This window comes from Tauraco erythrolophus, chromosome 5, assembly GCF_009769465.1.
Source record: "Tauraco erythrolophus isolate bTauEry1 chromosome 5, bTauEry1.pri, whole genome shotgun sequence".
Taxonomy (NCBI): Eukaryota; Metazoa; Chordata; class Aves; order Musophagiformes; family Musophagidae; genus Tauraco; species Tauraco erythrolophus.
Window position 1 is genome coordinate 64,337,604 of NC_141469.1, and position 25,143 is coordinate 64,362,746.

General features: G+C 37.5%; 1 protein-coding gene across 1 annotated transcript in view; it reads left to right on the forward strand.

Annotated features, from left to right (window-relative positions):
- Positions 1 to 25,143, forward strand: part of NEK1 (NIMA related kinase 1) — a 47,589-nt gene that overhangs the window by 13,138 nt on the left and 9,308 nt on the right. The window contains 18 exon segments of the mRNA XM_086611711.1: positions 1,118 to 1,177; positions 1,433 to 1,492; positions 1,640 to 1,687; positions 1,780 to 1,854; positions 4,922 to 5,100; positions 5,183 to 5,314; positions 8,639 to 8,741; positions 13,384 to 13,467; positions 14,015 to 14,098; positions 17,057 to 17,134; positions 18,176 to 18,271; positions 18,820 to 18,993; positions 20,872 to 20,937; positions 21,023 to 21,257; positions 22,343 to 22,492; positions 23,102 to 23,293; positions 23,885 to 24,005; positions 24,232 to 24,299. Coding sequence (XP_086467837.1) covers positions 1,118 to 1,177; positions 1,433 to 1,492; positions 1,640 to 1,687; positions 1,780 to 1,854; positions 4,922 to 5,100; positions 5,183 to 5,314; positions 8,639 to 8,741; positions 13,384 to 13,467; positions 14,015 to 14,098; positions 17,057 to 17,134; positions 18,176 to 18,271; positions 18,820 to 18,993; positions 20,872 to 20,937; positions 21,023 to 21,257; positions 22,343 to 22,492; positions 23,102 to 23,293; positions 23,885 to 24,005; positions 24,232 to 24,299 — 2,005 coding nt within the window.

Genomic DNA, 25,143 nt, shown 5'->3' on the forward strand with positions numbered 1-25,143 from the left:
TGTGATGCACAGGTTGAAAAAGAGAACAAGAAGAAGGGAATGCACAGACTTCTTTTGTGTCCTTATGAGACAATGAGGTTTTTATGTTTTAAGGCATGGTTGAACAACCATCTGCTAGTCTGCTACTCTTTATAATCAGTTTCACTAGCCATCACCAATCCAACTTGCATAGAGACTCAAAGTGGCAGGTAGAGACTGAGGAAATATCCTTGTGCTGCATGTAAGGAGTTAGTAACGTTTCAATTTTAAGACACATTCTTTGTGCGGATTGTACCTAGTGACAAGGGATAAGATGTAGGATAGAAACAATGGCTACAGTGTAATAGACATTTTCTTCTCTCTGCTGCTGTTCCAGGGTAGTCTGAGCTCGCAGCTCTTGACTGGCTTTTCAGAGGAGCACGTAACATCATCTCCATTGTTTAGTGATGTTCTGTTAACGTACTGTTGTTCAACTACATTGACTTAAGTCTCTAAAGGCTACTGTCTTCTGAAATACTTGATTTTAAAGTACTCATTTGATAGGAGTTTTAGGTCATTGAAAGAAAATACTATCAAACTCTGTGTTCCAGTACAATCATGAAAATAAATGCTTTAAAGGTAACCATCACTTTTTGGAGAAGGCTAACCTAGGCAGCATAGTTTGTAACGTATAGGTGGTACTTTACCAAGTATTCAACAGTGGCTGCATTCTTTTCCATAGGTAACAAGAACCTTGGTTGAAGTTACCCAAGCGAAATAGCCTAAGAATAACCTAAGAAATCTGTTCTGCAAATAAAAGACAATCTTAACATCTAGGGACCCTCAAAGACTTATAATAGGAACAGATTGTAATGCAGAATGGTACTGCCAGGGAAGAAAAAATTAAGAGAAAACAGGTTTTAAAATTACTGCCCTCAGCTTTCGAGACAGTGCTTTTAATGGAGGATGAACAAGTACAGTACCATTCACCTCGAGCTGCTAGCAATGCTTTTCATTTAAAACTTCCTGAATATTTAATTATTTTAAACCCCATTTTGCACCTACTAAGTTGTAGGCTTAAGATTTTTTTTTTCTCTTTAGAATTTTTCTCTTATTCTGGCATCGTGCTATCTAATTTGAAGTTTCACCTTTTATCCAGGCCTTTCCAACTCCAATGAAGAAAATGAATCCAGGAGAAAAAAGGAGGAAAATGTTTGAGGTATCACAAAGTCATCTGTTAATTTTCAAACTAAGCAAAAGCTAAGTACAGAGCCAGAATGACAAAATAAAACCTTCAAACCTTTCCTCCTTCTCTTTTTATCCAAACATTATGTAACAATCTGTAAAAAAAAAAAAATAGATTTTTCAATCTTTATGGACATGTACCTGCAATTGGAGCACTAACCTATCTTGACAGAGACTTGACAGAATAATGGCTCAGTAATAAAAGCCAGATTGTATGCTTATTTTTCAGGAACCTTCGAAAAAGAAAAGGTTAGAATTGCCTGAAAAAGAAAAACGCCAGAGAGATCAGGTAGACAAGATTCTTGACACTTTTCTTTTTCCACCCATGGTAATTTTAATGAAATATCTTGTGGTATGGTGTGTCATACGTTGCGTAAGAATATGGAGTGATCCTATTTCTCAGTTACTAAGCTTGTTTAATCCTTATCCATTGCAGATCAGTTTACTGAAAGCAGATGAAATGAGAAGATTGGAAAAAGAAAGGGTAAAATGTCTTTAAAATGTGTTAATAGTGAAGTTCAAGGTTTACTTAGTGATTCCTTGAATTATGTTTTCCTGTATTGTTTTCTCCTTCAGATGGAACGAATAAACAGAGCCAGGGAACAAGGATGGAGGAATGTGCTTGGTTCAGGTGGAAGTCGTGATGTTAAGGTTGGCAGCAGATGCAGAAATGTGGTGTAGTCTGTTCCCCCCACCTTTGGTTATCTGGCATGGTCTTCTCTTTTCAGAAAGATCTGCTCTTGGAGGTCAACTCTGGGGCTGCCCATTATTAATCTATGGTTAATTTAAGAGAAACTGTATAACAGACTCTCTTCCTGGCTTTTGGAGATCATGTGCAATTTTCATTGTTAATACTTACTAAGTTTCTGAATCTTTTCTCCTTCTGCCAGTAATAGTTTTCATGCACTACTTTGTTTTTTCCACTCCTGCTTTTGCTACTTTTCCTGTGCTGAATCTATGCATGAACAGCTTCTCTCACATTCAAGTTTGTTCTTGAATTCTTTTGTTGAAATCTTTTCCCAGGTTCTCCTATCATGATAACAGACCTCTTCCCTACTGTTAAACACGTTCTTTATTATTTAGCAACAGAAACAGCAATATTTATATATGCTGATAAGTTGTTCAGGAGGGGGGTGAAAAATCCTGAGTAAATCTAATTTTTTTTTCTGAAAGCAGTAAACTCTTTAGCCATTCACTTCTTACATAATTTAATTACATAATTTAATCTGGTTTCTTACGACAGTTTTTTTTTGCCTGTTTGTGCGTGTCATAGTTTCATGGAAACAACTCTTCTGGGAAGTAGTCTTATGAAGTTATTTGAATATAAAGGTCTGGGTACTTTCATCAGACAGAGCCGGGGCAGGAATTTAAGTATTGCTGTGGTGTAAATCTATTTGATAATAGAAAATGGATTAAAACACAGCTATTTGTTGTGGTGGTAGTGAGTCTTACAAAAATCCTTGGCCTAAACATGTTTAGTAGGGTTTTTGTAAACAAGCTCCAACTGAGCAGTAGAGTCAAAATGAATAGAGGTTTTATTTCTGTGCCTTGTGCAAGAAAGTGAGGAATACACAAGCGCTTGACTAGGTTTCAATAGCTGCTTATTAAGGATATTATTTCAAAATAGACATCATCTTTGATGTGTACCACACAGCGTATAAGTAAAGCTTAAATCTAAAAGCAAACTTAAGCATACCAGACTTGAAAAACTACCAGGTGCTGACTTAATGGAAAAATAAAAAAACATCATTTGGTTCCTGTGCCATCCTTCTCTCTCTCTGAAGATGAAACTGGCAGGCACCAATGCAAGATTCCATTCAACACCATATATCAGCATCATCATGTTTGGATCAGAGCTATATATGTTCCTGGCAACAATCATATTCCTGAGTAACTTTGAGAATTTAATTGCAAAGTCCTTAGACATTGCAAATGTATAAAGAGTTCTGTTGTAGCTACAGCTGCATCGTTATCAGTATTCTCAGTCGTCTAGGGAAAGAGGTTCAGTGGCTGTGTATATTTCTGCTAAGTGTCACTGATGTAAAATATCATGGCAAACACTTCAAAATTCATTGAAAATTCTTTTCAGATTGGATAGTTTAGTGCAAAACTTACTGCAGGCCACTAGGTCACTCCAGATTTCCATATACTGTTATAGTATTCCTGACTTTGTTATCCTTTTACTTTCCCCAACATGAAAATAGAGTATCCAGAAACTCCCTGATGATGCTGTCGAATAGCATTGTTCAAGCTTTCCAATGATGCAAGCTCATCATGTACCTAAGAGGTACAGCCTCTTAGGAAGGCACAGCAGGGTCATGCACTGTGTGATTTTCTCCTCCTGTCATCTTTTGGGATTGGTTGCTGGTACCCATTTCTGAGGGAAATTAGGGAAAGAGGTGATAAGGATTTCACTTTGGGTTTGTGGTTCTAGCAGGGGCTGTCGCTGTTCTGCAGACTGTTGATGAGCACTGCTTCATACCGTTTGCCTAGAGATTGATCATACTATTTCTTTAGATAATCCTTTTGAAAATTGAGCTCTAATAATGACAGATGAAACCTTGGATAGTGTCTAAGACAAGACTTTCCCTTCTATTTGTAGAAACTATAGTCATATATAATAAATTATTTTTATTCAGATAAACAACATACCTGCATATTTATTTGAATGCCTGGATAAATCTTTCCGTTAGCATTCTGTCCTATGGATTATGGGGAGCTATTGATGGGTGTCGAGCAACTGAAATTCAGAATGTGAGTAAACCCCCTTGTCAAGTATAATCTGTTCAAGACCTAAGTAGGCAATCTTAAACCTGTCACATCTGCACTCACCTATGTGAATTTATTTAAAGTACTTAAGACCACTCTGGAAGGAACACTGACACTATTGTTAAAGCAAATTCCATAGACTCACTCCCATGGGCTACGTGACTATGTCCCCCAGGTGTAATGGGAACGTTTTTACGCATGTGCTGACAACCTTAACCTTGTTTTGCCAGTTTCACGTTTTCTGCATCCATCCTTGGCTACTACTCTACACAGCTGCTTGCAATGTTTATTCTTTTATTATTTTCACATGAAGGTTCTGTAGGAATTCTGCTTCTCTGAGAAGGACAAAGATAGTTGGCATAAAGCGGTAGCTTATGGTAGATACTCCCCTGATCTGAGCTTTAGTAGGGCAGCATGTGAATTCTGGTGATGAAACCGAGTTACAGGTTGGTAACAATGGGGATTCTCAGATGTGTCTGCACTTAATGCCATTCAGCCACCTTAGTGTGCTTAACCATTTCCAGCTTCATGAAAAAAATGGGTGTTTGGCTACAAATCATTCATTAGTACTTCAGTTAGTACTGCATCACTTGTAGCTTTTGTGCTAAAACTTTGATTTTTGCTGTGTAGAACATGTGTCTCCAATTACACTTCAATGGATTTGTTACCAATAACTTCCAAAATGTGTGATAAATGTCTCGTGTAACTAGACTGCTATCGAAGGGAAGTAAAATGCTGTGTTATTCTGGAGCGCTACCAGAAAAAATAAGCTTTTAGTTTATCAATCTTGTCGTTCATAAAAATAGAGGCATGCCAGAAATAAAACTAGGATCAGTTCAGAATTGTTGCAGGACATATTAATGCTTTTACTCTGCTTAAGAGGTGAAAATTGGAAGGGCTTGTTAAAACCAGCATTTGAGATTTCCACCCTACCCCTTCTGATTTCCAGACACCATATTATGGCGGTGGAGGTGGCGTTGGTCCTTTTCCTGTGTCTTCCAGAAGACAATATGAACACTACCATGCTATTTTTGACCAGATGCAACAGCAAAAGGAAAACATTAGAGGAGCTGAAGAGAGGGAAGCCAAGTTGAGGGCGAAAGTACAAGGCCGAGAAGCTGTTGAAAGGTATGGCTACCTTCCGTTAGAAGTTGCATGTGGACTGCTTTAGGTGGAAGTAATGCAAGTTACTGTACATCTTTATCTACAGAGGAATTCCACCTGGAATACGTCCAGGAGTTCCTAAGCGGCCTGCAGGTCATCACCATTTACCTGATGCTGGTGCAGTTAGGAAAAAAATGAAAAGATTGAAGGAGGTGTCTAAACAAGCCAATGCAAACAGGTTGGACTATGATAATCCATAAATCTGTCCCTACATGTTAGATTTTTCTTCTGTGGCTTGTTTCATTTAGTAGTTGGACATGTATCAAACTCACTTTTATCCATTGGTACTGTGTCGTCTGTTTGTGTGTTAGTCCCTCGCAGACCACAATTCTTTCAGAACCAATGGAAACCTTGGCTGCTCCGATAGTGGAGAAAATGGGTTACTGACAACTGTAACTAAACTAGATCTCAGCCAAAATTCTTGGCTTAGTGCAGTTGCAGATAACATTATAAGCCTCCTCCTTTGCTTTTTTCATACTTCCACTTTTTGTGTTACCTGCCAAAATGCTTCCTTCTCCTGTCATTTCATTCTGACTGCTGTGTCTACATTGAAGTGTTTGACTCTGTAGCATAGGAGAGTGTCTAGAATACTCCCAGAACTGCCAGCTCCTGTTTATTGGTCAGTGGAAAACTTGTAGGAACTTGTTTTGTCAAGATGTGAATGCCAGGTGTTGTAATGGTGTGCAGTTTCTAATTTGGTCATGCTTATTCTTTGCAATTACAATAGACTGAGTATTTTATATATAAAAGCATTATAAAGAAGTATTGATTTTTTTTTTAATTATTTCACTTTTTGAAATAGCTTTTTGAAAACTTCTTTTCTCTCCTTGAGACCTGTTAATATTGCCCCAAGAACTGTGCACTTCTGAGCAGTGAATGGGAAAATGTCTTTTTTCTAGAAGCTTAGTATGTTAGTGTTACTAACTAACTAATTTTCCTAGAGGGACACATTTTCTCATGCATTATTTAAACTTCTGCAGATCTAATGATGTATCCCATGGAGGAAGAAAGAAATGGAGTTAATGTGAGGAAAAGGAAGTCGCAAAATAAAACATTTGTTCTTCTAAACTAATCTTCAGTTTTATGTTTTAATACAATGTATTCTGCCTTTGTAGACTTTTTTCTGGTTTAAAATTTGCAGCAATAATGTTACACATTTAGCACTGATGTTACAATTTTACAAGCTACAAGGTATATTTTATTTTCTTTATAGTAATTTGGGTTGTTGTGAGCTATGAAAATTCCTCCTGGTACCACCCAGTACTGGCAGGTGCATTTTCCTTGCTGATGCAGATGCGTATTTCCATCCTCCTCTGTTTTCAGTGCTTTGCACAAAGTGCCACAATCCCCAGATCTTGCCTAAATTGGGAAACACTTGATTCCCTTTCATATTTGATGATATTAAATGATACTTGGCTACACCCGAGTAGACTGTTTTAAATGTGTTAAAATTGAGAGGAGCTATAGTACAGGGATGCAAATTATGAATAACGTGGAGATCATGAAGAGAAACTGATTCAGTATTTCTCATACACATGACCTTGCAAGCACTCAGTGAAAATACTGTGCAGAAAGTTCAAAATATGTAGAGGTTTGGGGTTTTTTTTCTGTTAGTAAACTGGCTTACCGTTAGCCTTAAATTGAGGTGCTGTTTCTTAGCATTTAAAATGTGATAAGTACTTGTGCTTTATTCTCTAGAAGCAATTTTATTATCATAGCTAGCCTAGCAGTATGTCTTTCCTGCACTTTAATCTTTCAGCTGGAGGTGAAATAAAAGCGTTCAGGATGTTTAGCTCAAACAAAGAATTTAAATAATTGCAACTTTCTTAAAGATAGGTAATTCAGAGCATATATTGAAGAAGTTGAGAAATCCTCAAGTTGCAATCTTTCCAATTACACTACCACAACTAACATAAAGCTAAGTATATTCAACATCAACAATCTTTAAAAATTTTCTCTTGGACAGAAATGCAACCCCGAAAAAATCTAGTTGAAATGTTTTAGCAAAATTAGTCACTTGACTTTAGAGTAGGGAAAACTGTTTTCGCAAAATTTAGCTGAAATGAGTTTTTCCTGTGAATTTAGTTTGTGACAAATAGGTTTGGGTTTTTTTTTCCCTTGGGAAGCACCTCTCCTCTAACACTGTAAGCTGAACTTCAGCTGTGAGAGACACAGGTTTGGACGGGTGTCACTATCCACTGATTGAGTTCATGTGTAATGACAGTTACAGTAAATATCTTGTAATAAGTCAAAAATGTGTATGCAAATATTATCAAGTGTTTGTTTCTGAACTATTAACACCGACATGGATCATCTTGCATTTTCAGAGCAGCTGCAGCGTTTGTTTTATTCTGTCAAAGTAGTTTTATCTCAGTCTTCCTCTTAATGAACTGTAGCATTTGGAAATACTTCATTTCCTTCTTGCTTGAGGTGGGGGTGAGAGGAGAAAAAAAACAAGATGCAAGGATGTTTAATTAGTGTTCCAATTCATTTATGGATTACTAGCAATAGCTCCTGTATCACAAAATGATTCTTTCTTTAACTGTCTCAGCCTGATGGGTTATGGCTTTACGCTTATTCCACTTGATTGCTGCCTGTTACTGGACCCCTGATACTCCTCAGTCAAACAAGACGAGGGGAACCTTGGAAAGGGGATTATCTCATCGTTCTACCATTTGTTATAATATCTTACACCATTTCTCAGTGTTTGGTTTTTGTTTTAATAGAAAGCTTCCTCTAAGTCCACTTCTAACCAATTTGTCAGTAACTGGTTCCTCTACAAAATGATCGTATATATGTACCAGGAGACTTGCTAGATGCTCAGTTACACTTGACCATAGCTGCCTTCTCTACCCAAGCAGGTCCCTGACCTGGAGTGGAATACGTGAGAAAAACATCTTGTTCTGGCTAATTCCAGGGTAGGAGAATTCCTTCACGGTCCTTTTAAAAACAAAGAGAAATCCCCCAAGATTCCCCAAAAGGAGTTGCCAGAACACTCCGAGAATACTGGCATTGTACTAACTATCTAAGTGGCAGAAGCTTTTACTCCAGATACAGGTCTGTCTTGAAAGACTGCAGCAGTCTTGACCTTACTGACTGAGTCGGGTGATGAGTTCTTGCTCATCTCCGAAGGGAAACGTTGAAGGAGTCAGCTTTTTCACAAACAATAACAATAATGAAACAAGCTGAGACATTTTCAGAAATAATCACACTGAGATCGCGTTTGACGTTCCTTTTTGGTTTGATGACCAGGATCTGGAAGGACAACGCGGTGTTTTGGTGGTTTTTTTTAAATTGTTCTTTTAAATTAGTTCAGCCTATTTTCCTCTGTTTTGTGGAAGCCTTGACTTGTATTTTGGCTGATGAAAGGCATGTTTTGAAGATGCCCTACTCATAGAAAGTTACTTTTTTTGTGTGTGTCTGTCTTAGAATAAATGCAGGGGGGTTTTTTGAGTGTCCTATTTCAGAGACTTTGATCTTGCTATGTGTTACAATTACTCAGGCAAAAAGGATGGATAGCAGCAGATAGAGCAAAGCAAGTTGAAGAATTCTGGCAACGGAAGAGAGAAGCCATGGAAAACAAAGCTCGAGCTGAGGGACACATGGTATGCAATCTGGTCTTCCTATCTATATTACTGTTTCAGCGTGCTTTATGAATCTTTGAAATAGCGTCATAACCATGAAATGCTGGCTAAATATTTTCCTTATTTTTTTTAAAAAAGAGAGAATGAGAGGTAAGGTTTTTTCCATTTTGTTACTGATTTTTATGAAAATGTAACATAATAGTGCAATACATTTCTCATGACTGCAATCTATTAACAAAGGAAAGTATCTTTTTTTGCATGTGTCTGACTTGATGTTGTGAATTTTAGAACATTCACTTTTTTTTCTATTCATAGCTTTAAAGTTTTGGTTAAAATTAAACTTTATGTACTATTCAGTAGCTAGAACCTAAAATGACATTTGATTAAACTGATGCAGCTAATGATCACAGTAGTGTGTTTTCCAAAAGCACATCCTGCTTATTGAGAAGGTATTATAACGACATCCATCTCTGCCGACAATGACGTTTCTAAAACCTCTACTCTTTACCGATTAACTAGTGGATGGTGTCACAAAATGTTCTTTGTTATTTATGCTTGCAGTTCTAAATTCAGTATTCCATTAGAAAGTTTGTTTTGCCGTGAAGATATCTTGGAAATGACTGATTTGCACTAGGAATTTGTGTGGTTGAACTATGTGTTTTCATAATGTGGAGACTTTTGCTTTTTGAGTGCTTCTCCACAGTATTCATATACAACCAAGTCACAATATCACTGTCATCGGCTGGAATTAAACTGACTGTGCTGGCATTGCAGTGAGATGAGACCAACTGCAGATTTACGGAAGCATCTCCTGAGTTATATCTGAATATCAGATGATTTGCAGCCAGGTCTTTGTTTCAGGGATTATTTCACTTACAGTAAGCAATCCTTAGATACTTTGATTTACTGCTTTGATGGTGAAGTATCCTTAAATTAGTATATAAGTTTTAAAGCACAGGTCTTTTACTTTTAAACTATGGTTTTGTTTTTTAAAACCTCCAAAACTAGTAAATAATTTTGAAAAAAATGAACAATTCCTGTTAAGACTGCCTCTTCTTAGACAAATCCTTAGTAGTACCTGCTTCCATTTTGTTCTTGACTATGTTGGCATTAATATAAGTGAATGACGATCATAGAATCATAGAATGGTTTGAGTTAGAAGGGACCTTAAAGATCATCTAGTTCCAACCCCCCTGCCATGGGCAGGAATACCTTCCCCTAGATCGAGTGGCTGAAAGCTTCATCCAGCCTGGACTTGAACACTTCCAGGGATGGGGCATCCACAACTTCTCTGCACAACCTGTTCCAGTGTTTCACCACACTCAGGGGAAGAATTTCTTCCTTATATCTAATCAAAATCTGTCCTCTTTCAGTTTAAAGCCATTGCTCCTTGTGCTATCACTAGATGGCCTTGCAAAAAGTCCTTCTCCAGCTTTCCTGTAGGCCCCCTTTAGGTGCTGGAGAGCTGCTAGACGGTCTCCTCAGAGCCTTCTCTTCTCCAGGCTGAACAGCCCCAACTCTCTCAGCCTGTCTTCATAGCAGAGGTGCTCCAGCCCTTGGATCATCTTCGTGGCCCTCCTCTGGACCTGCTCCAGCAGCTCTATGTCCTTCTTATGTTGGGGGCCCCAGAGCTGGACACAGTATTCCAGGTGGGATCTCACAAGAGCAGAGTAGAGGGGCAGAATCACCTCCCTCAACCTGCTGGCCACACTTCTTTTGATGCAGCCCAGTATACGGTTGGCTTTCTGGGCTGCAAGCATGCATTGCCAGCTCATGTTGAGCTTCTCGTCAACCAACACCCTCAAGTCCTTCTCAGGGGTGCTCTCAATTCATTCTCTGCCTGACCTGGATTTGTACTTGAGATTGCCGTGACCATGTGCAAGACCTTGCGCTTGGCCTTGTTGAACTTCATGAGGTTCTCACAGGCCCACCTCTCCAGCCTGTCAAGGTCCCTCTGGATGGCATCCCTTCTCTCCAGCGCATCAACCACACCACACAGCTTGGTGTCATCAGCAAACTTGCTGAGGGTGCACTCGATCCCACTGTCCGTGTCACCCACAAAGATGTTAAACAGCACCAGCCCCCATACCGACCCCTGAGGAACACCACTCGTCACTGGCCTCCACTTGGACATCGAGCCGTTGACTCCAACTCTTTGAGTGCGACCATCCAGCCAATTCCTTACCTGCTGAGTGGTCCATCTGTCAAATCCATATCTCACCAATTTAGAGACAAGGAAGTCATGCAGGATAGTGTCAAGCGCTTTGCACAAGTCCAGGTAGATGGCATCAGTTGCTCTTCCCTTATCCACCAACACTGTAACCCTGTCATAGGTGGTGACCGAATTTGTCAGGCACAATTTGCCGTTATTGAAGCCATCCTGGCTGTCACTAATCACCTAATTTTCCATGTCCCTTAGCATAGTTTCCAGGAGAATCTGCTCCATGATCTTGCCGGGCACAGAGGTGAGACTTACTGGCCTGTAGTTCCCCGAGTCTTGCTTTTTTCCCTTTTTGAAAATGAGGGTTATGTTCCCCTTTTTCCCATTGGTGGGAAATTCAGCAGACTGCCACGACTTCTGAAATATGATGGATAGCGGCTTAGCAACTTCATCTGCCAGTTCCCTCAGGACCCGCGGATACATCTCATCAGGTCCCATGGACTTGTGCACCTTCAGGTTCCTTAGATGATCTTGAACCTGATCTTCTCCCACGGATCAATTAATGCAAAGATACCCAAGTATTCATGTTAATGTTTGTCAAGTTTCTCTAATGTATTCAACTGAGCCCAAATGTTTTATTCTTAACTGGCTGCTGTAATAAAGCAGGGAGGTTACTGAACAGTGGTAAAAGTAACTTACAGCTGTTTGAAACTTATAACTCAAAGCCAGCGTTCCAAAGTCATGCACTATCACTTGCCATTGATAGCAGAAGTTCTCAGCAGCTTCCTTCTATTTGTGCAGAAAAATAATTTGACTAGCTGGCAGTAGTTCTCGTATAAGGAAGGATAGGACTGTTGTCCTGACCGTGACAATCTGAGAGGAGAAATCAGTAGGAATCATCAACTAATATGCAGCTCTTTGTCTTATAAAGACTTGTAAGTCAAATGACTCACACTAATTTACCCAGCTTCTGTTTAATAGAGTTGCTGTCAATTTTAATTTTCAAGTGACAGTCTAAAGTTTGACTCAGTAGTTGAGTTGATAGTTTCAGTCATCTCTTCTTTAAGACAGCTGCTGACCTAATTTGCTACTTCACTGTAGCTGTGTGGCATTGCAAACATTGAGTCCTGGTCTTTGAAAAGTTCAGTGTAGGCAAAGGAGTAAAAGTTAACAATCTACGGAAAGAAAATTAGTTCTCAAAAACCTTGCGTCCAGTTTCTTTCCTGTTTAAGAGCAGCGGTATAAATCTCGATCGGTTTGATGAAAATACATAAACCGACTTGAATGCTAAAATGAAGAACAATGAGGTGACCTGAATAGTGCTAATTAGCTTTCATAAAGCTCAGGAATATGCATAAAACTTTAAAAATAAACCCAAATATTTTCTGGAAAGGTGAATATGGAAAATAATCCTTTCCATTTTGTGTGACTTAATGCTTAAGCTGAAACCAGAATTCATGGAGTCCTCATGAAGTACGCTACTTCTTATCCACAGGATGGTTCCTTTAATTTGTTCTCTGATCCCCCAGTCACGAAACCAATGAAGTGATGAAATGGGCCATTTCCTTGAGTTACTTATTTTTTGCTCAATCTGAGAGAATATTTAGCCAGAATATTTGAATTCAGTCCTCCCTTTCAAGAATTTAACTGGAGTAGTTATTTACCGATGGTTCCCTACACTCGAGCTTGAGAAAGCTAAAGCCCTGGTGTTTTCTAAGGCAGAAGGTCCATGTAACTGTCACGTGTATGCTTACAGTCTTTATTGTATGTTAAGTTAAATCAATATTTTTTTAACCTGTTCAGCAGAGATTTATGGTGTATGGTGAACAAAATAATTTAGATATTTTGGATTTTAAGCCAAGCAGGAAACCTGGAGTTAGATGATTCTTGTACTGTTTTGTATTGGACTTCCTTGAAGATTGAATCCTTTTGGTGACAGTTAGGACACTGAGTACAGCACACTAACCAAGACTATCCACTGTGGATGCATACGTATTAAGCATTTAACACAGCTTGTTAGGTAGAATATGTATATTTAAGTATTTTATTAGGTTTTTGAGTTTGCTAATTGTAGTATATTTTTTTTAAAGAAATCGTCATAGTGGAAAAGCTTAATCTAAGAACATACAAAGGTTCCACTTCTATTTTAGGCTTGACTCAACAATGACAGAAATGCCAACTCTGTGCTACAATTTGTATATAATCCAGATGAAGAAAAATTGGTGCTCATCAGAATTTAGGCTTTCTAACATAGCAGGAGACGATCAGAATTGCAGGGAGAGGCCAACTATATTCTTAAAGCTCTAGTCTCTCTGGCTACTCAGGATTTCTAGTTACTACTGTCATATGTTTTGTGCAAGTGAAAAGGGCTTATCAATTAACTTCAGAACAACTGCAGATCATTGATGGGTTTGGTTTCTTGTAAGTGAACAGTTATTGGATAAAGCAGATAATTTTGCTGCCCCAGCCACCTTAAATTTGATACCATTAAATGGCAAACAGGGTACACTGCAAAACGTGGCAGATATCTATGGAGGCAGGCCCATTTCTGCAAGAGGAAGAAAATCCAGAAACAAGGAGGAAGAGGTATGCTTGCCGCATGTTTGCCACTTTGCTCGTCACACAAATAGCACTATTTTGACCTTGACTGTGCTTAGTTTTCCTGCATGGTTCATCTGTGTAACAAAATAAAAGAGGAGTTTATAAATTCCTAGGAAATAATTTACTGTATAAAGTTCTAGAGTTTAGGTGTATGTGTTGTTAGGTGTATGTTTTTTAAATAATCAAAATAATAGTTGTCTACATCAGTCTGTCTCAGAGAAATTCTTGAATGTGCATACATACAGATGTGACTGTGTATTTTAATCCTGCTGTGATAAATATAACCATTTCTAGCCATCAATGATACAAAATGTAATGATAGCTTAATACTTGGAAACATATGTTCCAGTTTTATTTTCATTAGATGAGAGTTTTTTCTGGAGATTAGTAAATGCTAATATGGTGTTAGTAATAGCGTGTTTTTTTTTTTTTCCACCCATCTTATTTTTTTGTGGAATCTTTTATGTTTTAAGTTAATCATACTGGAGACAGTTTCAGTATAACCGAAACTTATTTCCCTTCTTTGCTTTAGGAATATTTGGCAAGATTAAGACAAATCCGGCTACAAAACTTCAATGAACGTCAACAGATTAGAGCAAAACTTCGTGGAGAGAAGGTTGGTTTGAAAAATAATCTTAGATACTTCTGGAAGTTGGCTGTGGGATGTGTTCTTTTATCCCTGTGGAAAGACTTTTCTCATAGGCAGTTTTATATATATCCATGTATTTTTGACATTTAATTCTGTTCCGCGGTTACTGTACTTCCATCTTTTCTTCCAGAATATGCAAAATCTGTTTGTTATTTAAGCGCTGGGGGTGCAACTTCAGTGCCTGTAAACTAACAATGTTTTAAAAACAAGACGACATAAGATTACATCTAAATTTGACACGTAAAATGCTCATCAAGCATGAGCATGTTTATATTTATTTGCTTTTAGTTATAGGAACTTATCCAGCATTCACTTTTTGACAATGCTTACGTGGAACACATACGAAATGATTTTCATACATTCTGTAAGTGTGTATTAAAGTTAGAAATTCCTGGCATGAGCTCAATTTAATCAATACACTTTTTTCAAACATCACTTTTCCAAAATATGTTTGTAATACAACAAAATGAAAATATGTTCATAAAGTAGATTCAGAACAAACACCTCTTAAAGTGTCAAATGAATAAGCCAAGGCAGCCCTGGAAGCAATCCATTGTTTAAAAAAGAGACAATCTATGTAGTAAATGTGGTCTGGAGTTTGTTTCCATCGTTTTTTCATTAACCTGCTGTGTGATCTTGTACTGCTTGTCTTGTTCTTCCCCTTCCTGTCCATTTGTCTTAATAGTGTTTTCAATACTCACGTTGTACTTTTTGATTTAAAACTAGAGAAACGCTCCTGCCCCTGTCTGCACTTTAAGCACCCATACTAAGTGCTTTCATGCATCTTACGTGTAGTGAGTGGACATACAAGGCAAGAGCATGCTCAGTACCACTCAGTTTCTTTGGACCACTGTCTCAGCTAAATAGACTTCTGCATTGCTGCAGGTTTTGGTTTTGGGGTTTTTTTTATGCTAAAATATTCTATTTTTTTTCTGTATTAGTGACTTCTTCTGAATTGTTTTCTTTTTTTTTTTTCTTTAACCTTGATTGCATCTCACTGGTGAGATGCAAGAGAGGCAAATTCAGTCCCTTGACTGAGGTGCAAAACTCTTTTAGTGCTTTGGGGAGGAACCTGTGCCCTTTTAAATCTAAAATGAGTGATCCAGAGCAGAAGTTATGTACGTTTCTACCTGAGAAGACTATGCAGACTCTGTAAGATGTACTAGTGGCTAAGACTGGCATGGGACTAAAGTGGGCTGTTCTTCAGGAGCATGGGGAAAATCAAGGTCTTGTGAGTGTATGAAATTACTGTAGAGGCTGGTCTGTGAAGTTTATCACTAGTGCTGACTCACATAAAATGCTAAGCTGATGCACGATAAGGCTGTCTTAATTGCTTTTGGTGCTAATTTCACTTTTAACTGTCTCCTCTGCTGTTTTGGACAAGCTTCAAAACTGCTTCAGTGGGACGAGTCATCTCTGTACACAGCCCTACGAAGTCTTACTGTGTCTCCTGAGTACCCTTAGAATACTGAGGACAGTGCTAAAGAGTTACCAGTATAGAGCCATTGCTGTACTGCACTGTTTCTTTTGTTTTTTTCACTGAGCATCTGCAACACTTCCTCGCAAAATTAGGAGCACCCACACTCTGCCTGCAGTATGGTTAACTGCGGAAGTAAAGGTTCGCTCCAGAAACCTTTTCTCTGGAGGCCAAGGCTGCTTGTGGGAGTAAAATCAAACCAAAATACTGATACTGTGACCATGACATTAATTCTCTGTAGGGGCTTATCAGGAACTTAACTTCATTTCCCAGTGGCTGTACTTTACCTGGGGTAGTGTTGTGTGCCCCAGAACGTATGCCATCTAGAAAGGAACAGAGAGTAGATTAATATTGTTCCAGGAAGTAAGCCTAAACTAGATTTTCAAAATTCAGAGACCAAGTTTAAGATTTTTTTTTTTCTTGATGACCTGCAGATGCAAACTTCAGCGTGGAGGTTCACTTCTAGAGGTTCACATCATCTCTGACCAAATCTTGTCATATGTTTATTTCCTTCTGTTGATTAACAATTTCATATCTATTGCTATTGCATAGTGTCCTATACGGCATAGTATCCTATTGTATATACAATAAATGAATGTATGTATTCGTTCCTTTGCCTGTGAAGAGTGCCAAATTATTTTTCTGGAGTTTTTCTGTCTCCAGTGTTCTTTCCAGTCATCTTTTTTTCCTGTTAGCTGACTGAAGCCAAGGTGGGCATGACCTTGTTTTTTTATATTTTCACTTAAAAATTTACTTAAAATTCTTGCTTGTATTTTGCCAAATTATTTCTAATAATACTCGTATACTGCAAGAAGCCAACTAAATAGGGCTTCTAAACAGTTTATTTTAAATAAAAGGTCTGCACAAGTTGTTCACGAACAATAAAAAGCTCCTGTCAGAACTTTTATTGCATAGCTCTGTCAGTCTGTTCTGTAAATAGGAATATGCGGAAGCCATGGAAAGAAGTAAGAGAGATTGAAAACAGAGATTTCAGAGGTAGACCTTACCTTTTCTTACTCGTTACCATTCCCCCCTCACCCATTCCACCTTCTCTGGAGCACATACAGTGGAAGAAACTGGAATTCTAGAGGATCAAATCTTTCTTGTATACCTTACCTGCAGAGCATGCAACAGTGATGGGGTGGCAGGGTTAGGTCACTTCCCTTGCAACAGTAGGCATGTTACTTTCTTCATGGCTTCTAAAGGCTTCATATCTTTTAAAACCAAAACTCTCCCACCAAAACCAAGAAAATAAACAAAAACCCCCACAAATCACAAAGATGAAGTTCTGTTCAAGTAGACATTACATTTAAGGGAGGAGTTACCTAGTGAAATGATGATCCATGTTAGTCATACAGTCAGCCTAAATGATCCCAATATACACTTGTATCACTGAGCTTTTAGCTATATGAATTAATGATAATTTTCTGGGGACTCTTACTTTGCAGAGTGAAACTGCCAGTTCTGATGGACAAGAATCAAGCGAGGAAGCAGAACTGAAACGCAAAAAGATAGAAGCACAGAAGGTGATTGTGGGGAGGGAGGAGATGGAACTTATTGTTTTCAAATTTATTTCGTATCTCATGAAGTTTCTTACATTTCATTTTTCTATTAATAGTTTGTTCATAAATCCACTACAAGAGGTTTTTATTTTAACTGTATTGAGGTAACAACTCCGCTCAACTGTTTTATCTCAGTAATTTTAAAGCATGTTGAGACATAGCATAGCAAGTCAAGGATTTTTCCCGTTCTTGCCTTCGAGAGTTTTCTCTAGGTTAGGTTTAGTCCTAAAGGCAATTTGGTGTAACTAAGTAGCATTTTGGTACTGAAAGGGAAAGGAAGGCATACCTTAAATAACAACAACTTTATTTTAGTTAAAAGAACAAAGGAGGGCAACACTCCTTACATGTGCTAACACGGGCTGCATGTGGATTGGAAGGTGAGCTCTGCACCCCTGTGATGAAGTACATTTAAAGCAAATGAGTGTCACAGAAATCTAATGTTTGATCGGAACTTTATTCTCTGTGGTGTTCTTATATCAATAACTCTACCATACGATACATAGCAAGTACTACTCTATTCTGTGATTTGGTTCCGCCCCCCATCATTCTCAAAGAGCAATGTAAAAACAAGCTAACCTTATGCCTACCTTTAAAACTAAAGGTGAAACAGCAACTGAAGCTTTTTGTGTTTATGTGAAGTTTAAACTGAATATTTAATATTTTATGATTAATGCATTTGGCTTCAAAACTGATTTTAAGTAGAGATTTTTATTTTAAATTACTCTGTTCAAGATTACTATGTACACTGAAAATATAACCATGCAAGTCAAGAATTATAATCAAATTTTAAGGAGCTGCCATTATTTCAACATAGAAGATCAGTTGTTATACTCATGTGCTGATTTTGATTGTGGGTTAGAGTCCTCCCTTCACAGCCTATACTGTGAGAGAAAGCAAGATGAAGTAATCCAAGAATGTTTCTTTTTAAAATGTTTCACGGAATGGGCTACTAATACTTTTTATGATTTTAAGTTGGTCTTTTTTTTTCTTATTTGTTTACTACAGGCCCAAGCAAATGCTCGAGCTGCAGTTCTGAAAGAACAATTAGAGCAAAAGAGAAAGGAAGCATATGAAAGAGAGAAAAGAGCCTGGGAAGAGCATGTAAGAAAATAAATCTGTTACACACAATCAAAGCATGTAGTGCCAGATCTTTGTCTAACTAAAATCTTATACTGTTGTTTTTCAAGCTTAGATAGTTTGTCCTCTGAAACTGAGAAGAGCATCTGTCAGTCACAATTCCCTTAGTAGAGGCCTAATCTTGGGTATACTGAAATGAAGATTTTGGTTCACGAATTTCAGAACGTCAAACCTAAGCATCATTAAGCATTTTATTAATGATCTTACTAAAGATCATTAAAGTTACTTTATTAAGTAACTTACCAAAGTGTACTTAATCTGCTTTAGCGTCTGTGTGCTGTGAAGGGACAAGTCCAACTAGTAAAATATTGCTGCAAAACCCAGGATGTTGAGAAACGGGAAGACTGGAAATCATGTACACAAGCAGTTGGCAGTTGTATTTTGTATGAAAATGTGTGGCATTATTGTCCTTTTTTTAAGGCTTATGTGAGCCTATTTGATAATACTGGGTTTAATGTGCAAAGTCTTGAAGTTAATTTATTGATTTAAATTTTTTAATTGAATCTATACAGCTGATAGCGAAAGGGGTAAAGAATCCTAATGTGCCTTTTCATGTGGGAGCTCCAGAGCACAGTCCTGTGCGTGGACTACAAGAGCTTGGAGCAGCTCTTCCTAAGCCACAACTTCCAGTGAAGCCTGGTACACCAGTCATCTCCATGACTTCTGCTTTGAAAGAAGTGGGTGTGGTAGGTATTTTTGCAAAGAAGGTAAAGCAAATGAAAAAACCCAAACAAACACACAAGCACACAAAAAATATTTGAAAAACTATTTTTAGAAGAATGTGTAGATTAGGTAGAAATAAAGTCATTAAGGACACTTGTTGCTTCTAATCAGGGAAAGAAAAAACGTAAAAAGAACGCAAAACTCAGAAGCTGTTGAAAAACACCTGTACCCTGAAACTCAAATTCAATCAGTTTAGAACAAAATGGCTTACTTATGATGAACCCCAGGCTGCAATTTCCATTTTGACCAAGGCAGTCATGATTAGTGGAAGAAGACATCAACTCACCAGAATTTTCGTCAGCCTCTTGAAGAGGGAAGTTAAGGAGTTTGCAACCTGGTGGAAGTGAGAAAAAAATTTTGAGTGATAGGACTATTTTATATTAATTCTTATTTTCAGTGAGTTTGAAAGTATGTGCTGATTATAGCAGAGCATATGGTTTGACACTTGGATAGCGTTGTCTCTTCTTGTTGTCTAAAACAGTATTAGAGACTTATTACTTCCTATTTTCTGTGATCTTGGGTAAATTATTGTAGTAGTATTTTAATAATATTAATTTAATGTTTCGTAATATTATTGTAATATTGTAAATGCTTACATATTTACCTCGACTGCCACCATTTAATTTAAGTAACAATTGTGAAACTGAGCATACAAGCGAATGTTGGTACAATTTGAGTTTTTAACACAATCTGTGCTAATTGGAATGCTAACTTTTGGTTTTTTAGCTGAGCTATTTCTAGATTTCAGTGTAGTGTGGAATTACGTCTACTGTACACAACCCTGAAAGCTATAACTATGAGAATATAGTGAAACTTAATGCTAAATAATGTATATAAAATGTAATACACTGGAATATGTCAGTTGATAGCTAGAAAAACAAGCAAATCATGTTTTGACAAATACTGAAATCATTAGCGCATTTTTTCCATGTGGATAGTTTGTCGTACAGTAATGCAAGATGGTGACTATAGCTGACTAAAAATTAGCACAGAGAGCAATTGAAGAAGACAAGCCTTGTACACAAAGATTATTATACACAAAGATATATATATATATGCATTTTTTTCCTTCAATTTTTAGTTTGATTATTTTACAGATTTACTATTTTATCATTTTGAAGAGTAATATTGATGGCTTTTGGAAGCCTGGTAGGTCTTATGCAATAGTTGAAATTTCATTGCTTCATAATTAAGGCAGATGAAGAACAATGCAGAGTATTTCCCTGGCAAACGCACCTCATAATGGAATATTTGCTTTAGTTTAGTATAACTGTACATCTGCCTTGTCTCAATCGACTTAATCTGGGCAGGCTTTCTGGTGTGTTTTCAGATATCAAGGAACTACTGTTTTCTTACTCTTTACTGACTTGATGTTATATATGCTGTAATCACTAAAGCTGTCACTTCTCCTTTCTGCCTTTCTTTACAGATGCTCCTTGACACTGTCTTTGCCGTTTTTTGTTTTTTCTTTTTGTTCTCTTCTATAATTACTCATTTCTAGGGTTGGAATTTGGTGGCATTTTGCTGTAGAGGTCATATCTAGCTTTATCTCTGCATGTTTTGTGCTCTGAACTTTAACTTGTCTGCTTAAACTGAGTCTGATTCATTTGCTCACTGCTTTCGCATAGTGAACCGTTCAAAGATGGAAGCTGCCCTTGAAATTCTGTCTTTGGGAAGCCCCATAAAAACAGAAGTATCATACGTTCTGTTTCAGTCTATCTGCAGCTGTCAATGAAAAGGTTTCAGAAGGGATTTTTCACTATCACATCTTTCAATATTCTCAAGATTTTTTTTTCTGACCTATTCTTCTACATTTTTTTTCATGTTTCTTGGTCTTAAAGGATGAAAATGTAACTGCTACCCAGGAGGCTGAGGAGGAAATAAAAAAGCCAGATTTTGCAATGCAAGTATGTCAAATCGTATTCAGTTTCATTTAGTTTTCCCTTTAAGAAAGGTACTATTTTAAGTGATCTATCCTGGCCCTTATTTCAGAAAAAACAAGAAATACTGAGAAGATTAAATCAAAATCTTAAAGCTCAAGAAGATGAGAAAGGGAAAAAGGAGTGTAAAAGTATCTCTGAATCAGCTCAGTCTGAAGATAGTAAGGAACAACAAGGCGGTGACCATCCACGTCTAGGAGATCGCAAAAAATGGGAATCTGGGGCATCTGAATTGGTAGTCCCTCTAGCTCAGTTATCAATGGAAGATTCTCTCTCTGGAACAGACCGTAAGTACTTTTTTTGTCACTGTGATATTAGTAAATCATTTTACCACGTGTGGTGTCTGTTTTTATAAAGCAAGTACTCTTTATTATTGTAGTCTTATCAGCTGCATGTCACCTGCTTCTGAAAAACGGTGGTTATGTATTCCCTTGCGTAACGAGTATGGCACAGGCTGAGGAACTAAATGACCTGCAGGAGATTCAACAAATGATTTCGTAATTTCAACAAACAGTTACCTAATTAAATGCACGGTTACTTTCTCTGAGCTTTCTTTTTGAGTGTCTTTTAAATAGGCATGAATTTAACAGAAAGAATAAAAAGCACTCAAGGTAGATGGAAGTTTCTTATTGAATTTCAAAATCCTTTTATGTTATCAGTACAACAATAAAAACTGAGGGTTTTCTCCGTTTATATCTGTTACTTTTATTGTACCCTTCTTAGCTTTTTTCTTTTTGAATCAAGCCTGTCTTTTCAAATTTTCTATCTATCTTCTCTGGTCTTTTGGATGGAAGACCTTTTTCCTGCTTTGAGTATGTCTTATTAAGGGTCTGTTTCACACAGTAGAAATAAATAATCATTGAGAATGTGACAGACTTACTTCATAGCATAGTAGTTTTACATGACTAGGATGTTAGAAGATGAAGAAACTTTCTTTTCTCTATTCTTTATTGCTTTATATTTCCTATTTTCCTTGGAGGGAGAAATAACAGAAACAAATGTCAAAGAATAGCAGGACAAGAGACTTTCTAGTTTCCCATTTCAGGTAAAGCGAAGACCATCTCATGCCAGTTTGAAACATTTCTCCTACTGTTTTTGTTTGGAGTGCCTGAATTGCTGAAAAGATCTCCTGCAGCTATTGAGTTGCAGATGTTAAGTGGCATTGAATAACTCCTGTTATTCAATGGAACTGGCAGAAGAAAAACTCCAGACTCTTGACCACAGTGTTTAGGCTGCCTGACTTGGGGTGAGGCAATGTGAGTTCTGGCTTTGTGGTTTTTTGCTTTGTGGAGGTTGTTTGTTTGTTATATAGAAAGTCAATAAAAGTTTCTAATTTCTGAAAGTTTCTAGATTTGCGTTTGTGTCCCAACAGGTCAAACTCTGGGGGGAGTAATTAAGTTAGATATTGGTGAACCCCACAGGAAGGTCTGGGGCAAAAACCCTACCGATTCAGTCCTGAAGATCCTAGGAGCAGAGTTGCCGCCGCAAACTGACTTACTCGAAGAACTAGAGGTAACAAATGGTAAGCACAGCTGGTCACTAGCTGCACTGCAAGCGTAGGGGGTGCCAGATTGCCAGTTAGTCTGCTGAGAACAATTTTGAAGTTGTAAAAGCATATTCTGTCCTCACTTTTGCTTTCCACTTCTTGGTGTTGCCTCAGTTCTACATGTCAGCACAAGCTGATACTGGAAGACACCAAAATATTTCAAATTCTGTTGAAGTGGTAAGAAATTAAGAAGGATGTGCTGAATAGGGAGGATGTTCATTTTGTTGAAAAGTCTTGGACTTGGTTTATTCATAGAAACAAGTCTGTTTTTTAAAAGGGTGTCATCAACTGAATATTGTATTAGATAGGCCCTATAACCTTCTTGTTAGCGTGTGACTTACCATATCAGTGGATGTTTTTCTGGTCAGCTCCTGCTTTTTGTCCTTTCCAAGTATAATCTTGTACTGATGATAATGTAGCAAGTAAAATTCAAATGTTAATATTTCTAGCTTTCCTCTTTATAATAGTTCTAATACAAGCATGCATCTATTCTATTTTCCTTTGTAGAAATAAAATTTCTCAACTTACCTTGCAGTCACCTTGTAGTTTATTATCTGTTTAAATAATAGAATAATTTTGTGTTAGGTACTGCAGAACTTCTTGAAGGAGATGGTCAGTCCTTAATTGCGAAAGAGGAAAAGGGAGAGACAGCTCTTCCTACTGTTGGAGCTCAGTCTTCAGTACCAGCTGGTGTCACAGAGTCTGACATGACTGTACCAGAAGAAACTCAAAGAGCTGAACCTACTCAGGTGCAGAGCAAACCTGTTATGCTCAATGGTAAGTCATTTCATTAGTAATTCTAATTACAGTCTGTTTTCGAATTCAGTGAGGGAAGTAATGACCCCGTATACTTTTATATCTTCCCATAAGTAATGTGTATTTTTTTATCAACACCTCCTAGGTAGGACCAAGTGCTTTCTGTGCCTGTGTTGTAATTTGATTCACTAGTGTATTTCATAAATTTCCAGAAACCTTTTTCTTGTGCTTATAGAACACTCTCTGGAATACAAGTGGAATTCTAAAGTGCTTCAAATTTGTTGTTGTTGCTGTTGGGTTGTTTTGTTTGTTTCTCCCCCATCAGTTGTGCTGGAATCTTTTCCCCTGTATGATACCAGCATCCTGCTGATGTCTAGGGAAATGTTACTGAGGTTTTCAGAAGACATAGTTTGTTGGAGCTTTAAGATACTTTCCTTGTATCAGGAACAAACTTTTAGCTCTGAGGTTACAAAACTTCAGTTGTTTCTGAAAAATGCAGAAAATTATTAAAGCTGAAGGATTTAAGTGTAATCTTAAGATGCATAGACTGTTCTGTCTTTTTGTTTGTTTGGGATTCATTTTTAATGAGGTATATGACTTTACTAATTTTAGAGCCTGATGATTTGGAAGCAGACATCTTGGAAGAAGCAGAAGATAAAAAGCACCAGAGTAAGGAGAGGAAGGAATTTCCTATCACTGTTCATGAAGTGTGGGTAAAAGAGGAAGAGGATAAGTAAGTTGTTCTCTCTTCTTCTTATCCCTCTCTCTTCAGATCAAACAACTGGCTTTACCTGAGTAGGATTTAGATACACCAGTTAAAACATTAAGCTTAGCTAAAGCTTCATTGCTTGTCTATGTTTGTTTTACTGCACTTGGTGACTTTTCCAGTAGACTAATGACTATTTTCACATGATGTTTCCCCTGGATGTGGTATTTTATAATGGCACACAACATGACAGAAGAAACGAGGCAGCTTCTGAGAAACTAGCACTTGACAAGGTACAACCACAAAAGGAAGCTCCAGAAGGTCGGTTGAAGTCTCTTCTTTTTTTTATTGTAGCTGGCAGTATGCAATACTTGAGCCATTCCTTCTCGCTTCTTTACCAGCCCCAAAAGAGCAGGTTTTCTGTTTTAATTTTCTTTTTTAGTTCATACTTCTAAAAATCAAATTTCTGCTGCATTAGGAAGACAAGTTGTGAGTGTTGTTTTTGCCACTTGGGAAGAAAACATAACAATGAAGCTATGCTATGTACAGATGAACCGGGCAGTGGCCTGCACTGATACTTAAAAGTTAATGTCACGTTTCTGAATGTTACAGCCTTTTAAAATCTTATGAAATCTGATTATTTTACTTAATGAAAGTGTTGCTTTGTTTATCGACATCTGAAATTAATATTGAGCTGCAGCTTGGATAAAAAGCAGCTGCTAATGATAATCCGTTATCTTTATTGCATAGAAGAATTGCTTGCTCTTAGAGGTCTTTGAAGTAAATTCTGGAGGTCTCCATGTTTTACAGTAGAATAGAAGAAACATTGGCAATACTGTCAGGTATCGCTGGTGATACTATTGCATCTATGTATGGGTGGCTTAAGCAAACTGAGGGTTTTTTTCCAGTGTTTGGGTGAATTATGTTGAGGTAGCTTTGAAGAAATCTAGTATAAGGCAAGAAGCAACAGATGAAAATGGATGACACCGTAATACTGTAATTTCAGACATGGACTGGATAATGAGGACAGAATAGGCTATAGTTGAGGGCTGTTTATCGTCAAAAAGTTAAAAGGGGAGAATTTCACACTAATTTATTTACTAAAATAATCCAAAGAGATTTTAATACTTTTACAGTGCTATCTATTTTCTCTTTTAATTGTACA